An 11,996-nucleotide genomic window follows, 5' to 3' on the forward strand; every position below is an offset into this window, starting at 1 on the left:
TTGGTACAGTTCACATGAACGGCCCCATAACTGGAATTTCTCCTGTATATACAGATACACACCTGTCAACCAAAGCCTCCCCCACTCCCCGACCCCGCACACATTTTCAGTTTACAGGGGGATCCTGTAACAGCTAAAACCAAGAAGCTACGGAGTAATTAAAGGACTTGGAGGAAGTCATATTGGGAGAGTTGTAAGACCCAGAGAAATCAGAGGAAATCAGAAAAAGGTTGTCCTTGACAACCCCTCCTTCCCACCCCATCCAAACTTCACCCACTCGGGTCTCAGAAGCCCGGGAGGGGGAGGCCATTTTAATGAGGCTTGGCTGAGAAAAGTGAAGGAAGGAGAAGAGAGGAAATCAGGGAAGGCGTTCGGAAAGCAAGGCCGGGCCCTTTTCCCCAGCAGCACCCGAGTTGGGTGGCAGCACCTGGAGCTCAAAATGGGAGGTTCTGGATTCAAGCGCCTGAGAGGGGTACAAAAGTAGCAGTGGCCTACCACAAGGGGGTCGAGTGGCCCGGGCCCCGGGAGCGGGACCCCTTAGCCCTAACAGGGGAAAGGGCCCCTTCTCGGACCAACCGCGCAGACCTTCGCCCCTAGGACTGGGGCTACTACCCAGAGGTCCAGAAGGCGGGAGTTGGCTAGTGCCCGGTTCTCCTCATCCGGCCATGCGGCGCGGGGGCGGCCATCCTGAGGGGTCCGGAAACCAAGAGGGCATGGGGGGGCCCAGACGCGGCGCTCACCCGCGGGCCGCCTCCAAGCTCTTAATGAGCTTTTTGATCTTCCATATCTCCACGTTCCTGTCGGCAGCACTGGGGTCGTCCGCCATCTTCTCGCCTCCTCCTCCCTAGAGCGGCCCGGCGGGGCCCGGAGACACCAAGACCACAGAGTTAGCGCCGCCGCTGGGGCAGAGCGGCCCCCTTCCTCGCCACCCCCGAGAGTCCCTCCTCTTCCCGCCTTGCGCGGCCCGCCGCGGTGGTCGCTGGCCTTTCCCTCCCCATGGCTTACCTAAGGGCCCAGTCCTGGGCGGCAGCGGCTGCTCCTCCCCGGCGGCGGCTCCGCGGCGGCGGCTCTGACGTAGGACACCGGCTCCCTCTTTCCAGGCAGCTGCATGTGTTGCAATCCGCTCACATGGGGCCTGTGACATCACTTCCTCCGCCAGGGGCTGAGTGGAAGTCGGCAGGCGGAAGGGAGGGGGCCGGTGAGGAAGAGAGGAAGCTCTGCGCGCGCCGCGACTTTCCATTGGCTCTCTGGGCCGTGGCCTAGGATGAGCTCGCCGATTGGCCGCAGCTGGGGCCGCGCTGCCCTGTGAGGTAGAAGCCGGGGGCGGGGGAAGTACCTCCTTCCTTCCGGTCCGGAGAGCCGAGAGCAGGAAGCGGGCGGAAGCAGGTGGCTCTCGCGAGGATTTACTCGGAGCCCCGCCTGGCTCAAACGGGGGTGTTTCTTAAAGGGCGAGGCGCGTGGGTCGTCGTGTTTTCTGTCCCACCTTCTTGAATAGAATGGACATCTGAGGGTCTGCGACACGCCTTTACGCTCGAGCCGGGACGCGCGGTTTAAATTGCGTCTGAGAAATCTCAAAGAAGCGCCTCGCACTTTGCTGCTTCATAGCTAACGAAGCGCTCGGGCCTGAGTGCGTCACGGCTGCGCGGACTAGTGTTCAGACGCTCGGCCAGGGTGTCCGGATTAGGAAACTTCTCCTGGGTAGTCCGGCACCCCGACACCCGCAGGGGCAAAAGAGGCACGTTCCTTCCCGCCCCAGGGCTGAGGGGTTCTCTTTGGACCTGGAACTTTATGGGGTGGGGTGTGGAGAAAGCAGGGGGTGTCTGAGGTTGGAGACCTGAGGTATCTGATGCCATGAATGGTTTGGTCTGAGCTGTTGAGAGTGGAGGTGGGGAGAGTGTTGAAGCAACGTGGGCAGCTGTCTTTTTGAGTTAGGAGTTGTAGTTGGCTACTTTATGTCTCCACCTTAGCTGGAGTCATTCAAATATTTGGGCCTAAACTGTGTGCCAGGCCCGGTTTTCATGAGGAGAACCGAACAAATCACAGTGCCTACCTTCGTGGAGCTCTTAGTTTTGTTGGATTTATAGCCGTTTGTGATTTTATACGTTTGTGTAAGAAAATAATTGCACAAATACATAAGTACTTCAAAATGGTGTGAGAGTGCAATGAATGAGGAGTGAGTGAAAACTCTAGAATGAGACCCAAAGGGTGAACAGGAGTTTGTCAGGAGGGAGCATAGCACATTTGAGGAACTGCAAAAGCTGGTGTGCTGGAGCAGGGTCAGTAATTTGAGAGATAATTGTAGCTTACATTAGGGTGATGACAGTGCAGATAGAAGTGAATGATATTTGAAGGTTAGAATGGATAGGACTGGATGATGGGTTGGATGAGGAGGAAGAGCAAGAATGACGACGGCCAGAGTACTGAAATGGTTTCCTTTACTGAGATGGGCAAAATGAGGAGCAGGTTGAGGGGGATTATTGAAAGTTTCATCTTGTGCTTATTAAATTTGAGATTGCTTATGAGACATGCCAGTGGTCCTTTCAGGCGGTTGCATTTGTGTGAGCTTTGAATCCTTTTTGCATGTTATCTCAACTTTGTCCACACCTTGGAAATAGGGCTTTTACCCCCATTTAATACATTGGGAAGCTCAGGCAAAGAAAGGTAAAAGGGAGTTGCTCAGGGTGAGGACATGGAGGGCAAGTCTTCTTTCCCCCAGCAAATGAATTCCCAGAGTGGAATCTCTTCTTTAGGTTCCATTTTGTAATTTTCAGCATATGTTAACTCATAATATTTATTGTACTTCTACTGTGTGCCATTCACTGTGCTTAGTAATGGGCCTTCTTAAATAGTCATAAACACTGCTTACTGACTGGTTGTCTACCATGTCCTTTGATTTTCCCTACTTCACTCCCTTTGCCCCAATTCCTACTTTTTATGCTAGGTTGCCTTGATTTTCTTTTCCTGCTCATTTTTATGTTTATAGTGTTGCTTCAGGTCCATGTGTGATGGCTTTACAGGCTTTCCAGACTAGCTCACAGGCTTTTCTTTGTGATTCATGCTGAAGTAAGCATGATGACATCCCAGATAGAATTGCTGTTTGTTAACCTTTGAATCCTTGAAATTCAGTGATTACCAAGATATGCAACTTGTTTTTTTTTTTAATTTTTATTGGAGTATAGTTGACTTACAATGTTGTGTTTCTGCTGACAGCAAAGTGAATCAGTTATACATATATCTACTCTTTTGTAGATTCTATTCCCTTATAGGTCATTACAGAGTATTGAGTAGAGTTCCCTGTGCTATACAGTAGGTTCTTATTAGATAAATTTGGAGACTGGGAATGACATATACACACTACTATATTTTATATATAGTAGTGTGTATATGTCATTCCCAGTCTCCCAATTTATCCCTTTCCTCCCCTTTCCCCCTTGGTAACCATAAGTTTGTTTTCTACACCTGTAACTCTATTTCTATTTTGTAAATAGGTTCATTTGTACCATTTTTTTTAGATTCCACATATAAGTGATATAATATTTGCCTTTCTGTGTCTGACTTACTTCACTAAGTATGACAATCTCTAGGTCCATTCATGTGTCTGCAAATGGCATTATTTTGTTCTTTTTTTATGGCTGAGTAATATTCCTGCAATTTCTTTCTTAGAATATTCTAAATCCAGGCAGTTTAACTGTAGCCCTAAAAGCTTACTTGCCTAGTTGCTGCAAATTCACCATCTCTGCACTTAGAGTTGGAAATCAGTGTGTTAGAGACAAAAGCTGGCATGGATCTCTAGTAGAAGAGATTTGGGAGGAATAGAACAGGGATGCTATTTCCTTTGGCAAGGAGGAGGCCATGACCATTCAGTGTTCAGGAGGAACCTACTGTAATATAACGGTGATAAAGATTTTTTTCAAAATGCGGAATATATAACCTCTCTAGGCACAGGTTGTCCTCTGAAAAATGAAGGATTTGTTCTTGATGACCTCAGAACTTTTCCCCCAGCTCTAACATTAGGTAATAATTTTAAATATGGGGTATAGGTGACATTCCTAGTAAATAGGTGGGGATTCAGGGGAAAGGAGAGGGATGGATTGTTTTGATGTTGAAAACACCTATAGCAGCTTGAGAACAAAGTGCTGTTAGGTACAGAATGAAATAATTGGTTGCTAATGTGGAGGCCAGTTTAGGAGTAGCCAAGTTGGAGAAGGCGGGAAGGGATAGTTGTGGAAAGGTTTGCTAAGGCAAACCCATAGCTCTTCTGGAAGTCAATGGGGTTGTTAAAAGAATTCTGGAGCTAGGAAGTCTTAGTGTTGAGGCTTCACTCTCCTCCTTACCTTGAACAAGTCACTTCTTAAATCTTGTAGAATCTCAGTTTTCTTGTCTGTAAGATGGGGATCCCATCTATTTTGTTGGGACTATTGTTGGATTGAATAATTTGTGTGAAGTTCCTAGTACCATTTACAGCAAGCATGTGTCACCAGTGAATTTTAGTTCTCTTTTTAGTTTTTCCTAATTTGTTCTGTCCTCTTCTGCTGTTTTCTATACTCTTTCTATTGAGGATCTGTGACACTACTCACTTCATCATTCTCTAGCACAAAATAAGTTTGAGAAACTAAAGGAAGAACAGATCCAAAGTACAATTCTTAGGGATTTTTTCCTTCTGGTGGAAAGAGGGGACCAGTAAAATAGGTCTGTGGGATATTATCTGCTGCTTCTATGGCTGGTGTGTTAATGATTGTTAGAAATTTAGAACTTTTCAGAGTTGGAGTTTAAAATATTGGGTATTTATAACCCTAACTATATTAGTAGAATGGATGACGTTTTCCTAGGTATCTTAGTAACTGCGTGTGTTTTCCCTAACCCCGTCCATCCATCAAAGACTTACATATAGTATGTTGTTCAAAAAGAAAAAAAAAATGTTTCTGTGCCTAGAAAAATAAAAAAGTTTGAAAAATCTCTGGATTAGACTGTCTCTAAAGTGCTTACAGGTTCATGAAGTAGAGGTCAATAATGTGTAGTCTGCCCTCAATTCTTGGCTGTACTTAAGCATAGTGAATTTAAGGACTGCAGTTCTGTAGATTCCATCTTTAAATAAATAAAAAAATCTTACAGTAAGTAAAAGTCTATGAAGAAGACCTATATGGTACAATATAAAACTCAAAGGATTGAAGATTTGTGTAAATTGACATAAGGCACAGTTGCTTAATTGTGGAGTGCAGATGTGTGTGAAAGTGACTTGAAATGGGCCAGTGTAAGGTATCATTTCCTCCCCTGTGGACACCTAGTGGTGAAATGTAACCTTTCAGTGGGAAGGGGGACTACAACTAAGGAATGACAGCAGTTTCCTCTCTAGATAACCAAACATCTTTACACTAATTTGTAGCCTTGTTAAATTAAGCAGATATGGACCATTAAATGCTTTACCTTATAATGATTTCCAACTTTAAGAAAATGCACATAGAGAACTTTTTTTCTCATTCTTTCAGCTCTAGAAAAAATTTTTTTTCTTTTTTTAGAATCCTTGTTCTAGGGAGCACTCACTAGCTGGAGTAGGTCTTCCCATAACACGAAAGAATAATTAGCAGAGTGAGATTGAGCCATGCCATTGGACCACCTGGGGAGGAGGTAAGTGCTTAATGTTTCCAGTGCTGCCTGTCTTGACTCAGTAGAGATCCTTGTAGAATAGCTAGACAGATGCTAATCTTTTAGTTCAATTCCGTAAATACTTACCGCGTACTAGTTTTCTGTCTAGCAGAGTGCTGGGGTAAGTGCTGAACATTCTTCTTAGAGGTAGTGCAGTCCTTAAATTTATGGTCTTTTTTTAGGGGAGAAAAGATATAGGAATGTTAAATAGATAGATAACTGTATAAAAGAAGTAGCTGTTTATAGGACTGAGGCAGAAATGAACAAATTGAGCCTGAAACACTTTGCTATATCAGTAAGAAAGGAAAGGAACAAGACTACTGGGGGTCTTTTTTTTTTAAGTACTTTTAATACCCCGATAGACTTTTTGTTTTTTTATTGAGGTATAATTGACGTATAACATCATATTAGTTTCAGCTATACAACATGATTCGATATTTGTATATATTGTGAAGTGATCACAATAAGTCTAGTTAAAATCTATCACCATATATAGTTAATTTTTTTTCTTGTGATGAGAACTTTTAAGATTTACTCTCTTAGCAACTTGCAAATATGCAATATAGTATAATTAACTACGGTCACCATATTATACATTACATCCCCAAGACTGATTTATTTTATAACTGGAAGTCTGTATCTTTTTGATCCTCTTCACCCATTTCACTCAGCCCCTGTCACTCCCACCCCGTCACTCCCACCCCACCCCCAACCCCACCTCTGGCAGCCACCTATCTGTTCTCTGTATACATGAGCTTGTTTTTTTCAAGACTCCATATATAAATGAGATCATACGGTATTTGTCTTTCTCTGTCTGACTTATTTCACTTAGCATAATGCCCTCAAATTCCATCCATGTCATCACAAACAGCAGGAATTCATTGTTTTTAATGGCTGAATAGTATTCCATTGTATATATACACCACATCTTCTTTATCCATTCATTCATCAATGGACTCTTAGGTTGTTTCCATATCTTGGCTACTGTAAATAATGCTGCAGTGAACATGGAGGTGCATACATCTTTTCAAATTTCTGTTTTTGTTTTCTTTGGATAAATACCCAGAAGTAGAATTTCTGGATCCTATGGTAGTTCTATTTTTAATTTTTTGTGGAACCTTCATACTCTTTTCCATAGTAGCTGCACCAGTTTACATTTCCAGTCATAGTACACAAGTGTTCCCTTTTCTCCACATCTATGCCAACACTTGTTATTTCTTGTCTTTTTGATAATAGCCATTCTACAGGTGTGAGGTGATACCTCACTGGGGTTTTGATTTACATTTCCCTGATGATTAGTGATGCTTAGCACCTTTTCATGTACCGTTTGGCCATCTGTGTGTCTTTGGAAAAATGTCTATTCATGTCTTCTGCCCATTTTTTGATTATTTTTTTGCTATTGGGTTGTATGAGTTCTTTATATATTTTGGGAACTAACTCCTTACCAGATATATGGTTTGCAGATATTTTCTCCCATTCAGTAGGTTGCCTTTTCATTTTGTTAATGGTTTCCTTTGCTGTGCAGAAGCTTTTTAGTTTGGTGTACCCCCCCCCTTGTTTATTTTTGCTGTTATTGTTTTTGATTTTGGTGTCAAATCCCAAAAATCCAAGACTGATGTCAAGGAGCTTACTGTCTATGTTATCTTATATAAGTGTTATGGTTTCAGGTCTTAACGTTCGTGTCTTTAATCCATTTTGAGTTAATTTTTGTGTATGGTGTAAGATAGTGGTCCATTTTCATTCATTTGCATGTGGTTGTCCAGTTTTCCCAACACCATTTATGGAAGATACTGTCCTTTACTAATGCGGTCTTGTCAAAACTAAGCCAGTAGGAAAAGCCTGCCAAGGCCAAAGTTAGAAGAATTTGAGCATTAATAAGAATAATTGCAGTGAATTGAAGCACATTAAATAAGTTAAAATCCGTGAGTTCACAAAGACACCCAAGAAATCTCACTGGTCTCACCTTTGATTAATACTACAGGTCTAACTCATCCTAAAATCCAGTACATAAAGAAGCCTTTCCCATATGAACTCTACCTCAGGGTAACTAGTTACTTGTTATGAGGGGAAGTTTCTCACTAGAGAGGTATTCCATATAAAAAAATGAATTAAAGATAGAAGTAGAATAGTATACCTTTAATGAAATTAGAGATCTAGGTAATGATCATCAGTGGCTGCTAACATCACAAAAGAGCCAACCAGAATTATATACCCGCTGATGAACTAATCTTGTCAAAAAGCTTAACTTGAGTCAGACCAAGTGGGGATGGAAGAGAATGTTAAATGACATCATAAGAATGCAATCAGTGAAATGTAGAATGTAGGAGATTACAGGACTACAGGACAGGTGGCACAGTTTCTTCAACAAATAAATTGCAAAGCAGAGGAAAAAGAGGCAAGGAAACCTATAGTTTAAAAGAGACTTAAGGGACATAACCAATATAGGGTATGGCCTTTACTGGCTCCTGACTCTTTAACAGTTGAAAAAGTTATGAGACTTCCCTGGCAGTCCAGTGGTTAAGACTCCACGCTCCCAGTGCAGGGGGCCCGGGTTCAACCCCTCGTCAGGGAACTAAGATCCTGCATGCCACGTGGCGTGGCCAAAAAAAAAAAAAAAGTTTTTGAAAATATTGGGATAATTTGAACATTCAAGTTTTTGCCATTAAGGAGTTGTTAATTTTTTTCGATGTGATCATATTGTTATATTTTATAGAATAACCTTTTTTTTTTTTTTTTTTAAATTAATTTATTTATTTATTTTTGGCTGTGTTGGGTCTTCGTTTCTGTGTGAGGGCTTTCTCTAGTTGCGGCAAGTGGGGGCCACTGTTCATCACGGTGCGCAGGCCTCTCACTATCGCGGCCTCTCTTGTTGCGGAGCACAAGCTCCAGACGCGCAGGCTCAGGGGCCTAGTTGCTCCGCGGCATGTGGGATCTTCCCAGACCAGGGCTCGAACCCGTGTCCCCTGCATTGGCAGGCAGACTCTCAACCTCTGCGCCACCAGGGAAGCCCCCTAGAATAACCTTTTTAGAGTTACAATGTTAGAGTAAAATTATGATTTCTGGAATTTGCTTCAGAATAATCCAAAGGAAGATGGGAGAAAATATTAAAAGCTATAATAAGTTCCTGAATTGAACATTAAAAAATTGAAAAATAAGAGTGTAAGAATTTGAGTGAAACAGCCAGTGTGGGCTGAATGGGGGAGGCTTCATAGAAGAGGGTAGACCAAGGATACCTAAGATATGGAAAGGCAAGACTGAGGAGATGGCTAAAGGCAAGGGGGACGTGGACCAAGGCGTATGGCTTGAATTTAAGCAGTTAGACTAGTAAGGTAGATTGGTTTCCCATTTAGGAAATCTGTGGTTCTTAACCTTTTGGTCACAGATTCCTTCAAGAAATCAGTAAAAGCAATGGACCGTTTCCCCAGAAAAATTAATATTTGCAGTCTTGCATTTTATAATCAGTGGTTTATGGACCCCCTGAAGTCACTCACGTGGACTCCCCACTTCCCAACCATTGCCCCAAATCTCTACCCTCTGGGTCAGGGGCTCCAAGAACCTGTTTAAGAGCTTACGGTTTAGGTGGAACATTTCCTGTTTCCTGGGATCTCACTCAGCTTAATTATTAAAGGTTGGTTCAGCTGCAGTATTCTCTTTAGTGTGAAGATAGATTTCCATTTCCTGACTTACCGCAGCAGAAATGGGATTGATGGTGCATTGTAATTAGGTTTAACAATATGAAATTGGTGATATTCAACTGTTTTTGACCTACTAAAATGGCTGTTTCAATGGTTCTTTCTGTAAATGCTACATTACCTCCTTCACAGGTTGAATAATGTAGGTTGCCTTATAGCTCCTCTATTTAGGGCTTTCACTCATTTCATTGTTCTTCTGATACCAGAGGAAGGAAAGGTAGAGACATAGCCTTAACAAAGCAGCCTTAGGACTGGAGAATGGAGTCACAGTGGTATCTGAAATAGTGAAGGGTCTTTGCTTGAAGCAGTTTATTTTCAAATTTTGAGTTGTCTCTTTACTCCCTATCTTCTCATGTACCATTTGTAAGGACTTGCTTTTCTCTTTACTGCTCCTTCTTGCTTATAGAATCCCTAGTATAAATGTTATACTTAAAATTAAGCCATCCCCACAGATTACTTATTAAAGGTTATCTTAAGAATGAAGTGTGGAGCAAAGCACAGAATTGATATCTTGTTCTCCCTGGTAATTGATGCATTGATTAAGACACAAGACTTACGTAGTATCCCTACCAATAATGTGTACAATGACGCTGAGCACAAGGAAATCAGCAAGTGAATCTGAACAAAGGGCTCTTCTGTAAAACAAATGGCCTGTACCCTTCAAAACTATCAACATCATGAAGACAAAAAGGCAAAGGAACTATTCTTACGAAAAGGAACTAGAACTAAATGCCATGTGCAATCTTTGATTTGACCTTAGATGAAAAAGTTGAGACAATCAGGGAAATTTTTATATGGACTATATATATGGTAGTAGTATATCAGTGCTAAATTTCCTGATTATAATATTTGCGGGGAGAGCGTTAAGAGTGCTGAAACATTTAGGCTGAAGTGTCATGATGTTCAGAAAACATTAATAGAGTGAACACACACAAGTGTGAGAGTGCAAATGTGGCAAAATGCTAATTGAATGTAGGTGAATGGTGTTTTATGTGTGTTCATTATACCGTTCTCTTAATTTTCTAAGAATAGGTTTGAAATAAAAAGTTGAGTAAAAACTCCACTTGGGTAAATTTTTTCAAGAGAGTCAGCAACAGAATTGGACTTTTATACCTAGGAAGTATAAAAGAGGGTTGCGCATTTATTCTGGTCATTGGTATTCCCCCTTTGCTGGCCCAGGAATACCTCAGGCCACATTTTTAGTCCTCTAAACATTACTATTAATTTCTCCTTGAATTCTTTTCCTAATTAAGACTTATCTTTTACCAGTTAAGTTCTAATTTCTGGGTTTGGTTTGTTGCCCCTAGAACTCTTGACAGATGAGAGTATAATCTATACATAAAAATTAAGGCCTTTCTCTCTCAAACGGAGAAACCAAATCACCCAAGAGTTTTGGATAGTGGGAGAGACTGATTTGGCAAAAGATTTGAGTGCTTAAGTGCTAAGCATTGTTCTAATGTTGGAAAATAGCAATGAACAAGTTTCTGGCCTCTTGAAACTTAAAATGGTGGGTCTTAGTCCGTTCAGGCTGCCATAACAAAATAACACAGGCTGGGTAGCTTATGAACAAAATTTATCTTGCAGTTCTGAAGGCTGGGAAGTCTGAGATCGGGGTGCCAGCATGGTCAGGTGAGGGCCCTCTTCCAGGTCATAAACTTAAATGTGTCCTCATATGGTGGAAGGGGATCAGGGATTTCTAGAGACCCTTTTATTGATCTACCACCTCCCAAAGGCCCCACCTCCTACTACCATCACCGTAGGAGTTAGGATTTCAACATAGGGATTTGGGGGACCTAAAAATTCAGACCATAGCAATGGGGGGAAAGACAAATTAGGTGGTAATAACTGCTGTGGAGAAAGAGTAGGGTGAGGATAGGAAATGACAGGGACTTGAAGGCAGCATGTTTTATGACATTTCAAAACCTTATGACTAAATTAAAAAAAAAAAACAAACCTTATGACTTATGAAAAAAGTGAGGGATGAGTCAGGTAGAAATCTGTGGGAAGACTGTCCAAGCAGGGTCAAAGTGCAGTAGGAGAGTAGGGGAAAAGAAAGGTATTGAGGGGTCAGATCACGTGTTGTACTGTTGTGTAGCAAGGGTGGAGTTTTAAGTGGGGAGGACAACTGGAATAATCCCAGGAAGTTTTCCTTTTGGAACCTATCAAGCACTTGTCACCACAAAAGGAAGACTGTATCTGAATTTAAATTTTTGTTCAAGGCTACTTGTGCTGATTATTAGTTTTATTAGTAGGTAACCGAAATACTACTATATTAACCACTCATGGCACGGCTTGAGACAGTTATCTGTGGGTACCTGCCCAAGCAGCTCTTCTCCCCACCTAATAAAACCCATTTTGTTCAGGGTATTTGTTTGGCTCCTCTCACTGATCTCAAAGATGAATCTTGAATAATATAAACCAGTAGTTCTGAATTGGGGTGCTTTGGAAATGCTTGAGAGGCTTAGTTATCACAATGATTGGTAAACACTAGACGCATTTAGTGAGCAAGGGCCAACCAGAGATGCTAATTATCTTCCCCAGCATGCCACAAAACAATCCTTCATAAAGAATTACTGCACATCCCACAAGGTTCCCACCAAGTGGTCATGTGGCTGAAAACTTGAACCTATTATTTCTCATATGAAACCTCAAGAAGCTTTT

General features: G+C 42.1%; 1 protein-coding gene and 1 long non-coding RNA gene across 2 annotated transcripts in view; one reads left to right on the plus strand and one right to left on the minus strand.

Moving 5' to 3' along the window:
• The window catches only part of ETF1 (eukaryotic translation termination factor 1), a 28,215-nt gene extending 27,066 nt beyond the window's left edge, over nt 1–1,149 (minus strand). Inside the window, exons 1-2 of the mRNA XM_059917192.1 lie at nt 1,006–1,149; nt 741–844 (exon numbers count right to left, since the gene is read on the minus strand). Of these exons, the coding sequence (XP_059773175.1) occupies nt 741–826 (86 nt within the window). The 5' untranslated portion in view covers nt 827–844; nt 1,006–1,149. The remainder of the gene's footprint in view (nt 1–740; nt 845–1,005) is intronic.
• Nucleotides 1,150–5,520: 4,371 nt separating this feature from the next.
• LOC132363807 (uncharacterized) overlaps nt 5,521–11,996 on the plus strand; it is a 38,577-nt gene continuing 32,101 nt past the window's right edge. The window contains exon 1 of the long non-coding RNA XR_009502659.1: nt 5,521–5,625. This is a non-coding gene — a long non-coding RNA (uncharacterized LOC132363807). The remainder of the gene's footprint in view (nt 5,626–11,996) is intronic.

The sequence above is a fragment of the Balaenoptera ricei genome, chromosome 3 (assembly GCF_028023285.1).
Source record: "Balaenoptera ricei isolate mBalRic1 chromosome 3, mBalRic1.hap2, whole genome shotgun sequence".
Lineage (NCBI taxonomy): Eukaryota > Metazoa > Chordata > Mammalia > Artiodactyla > Balaenopteridae > Balaenoptera > Balaenoptera ricei.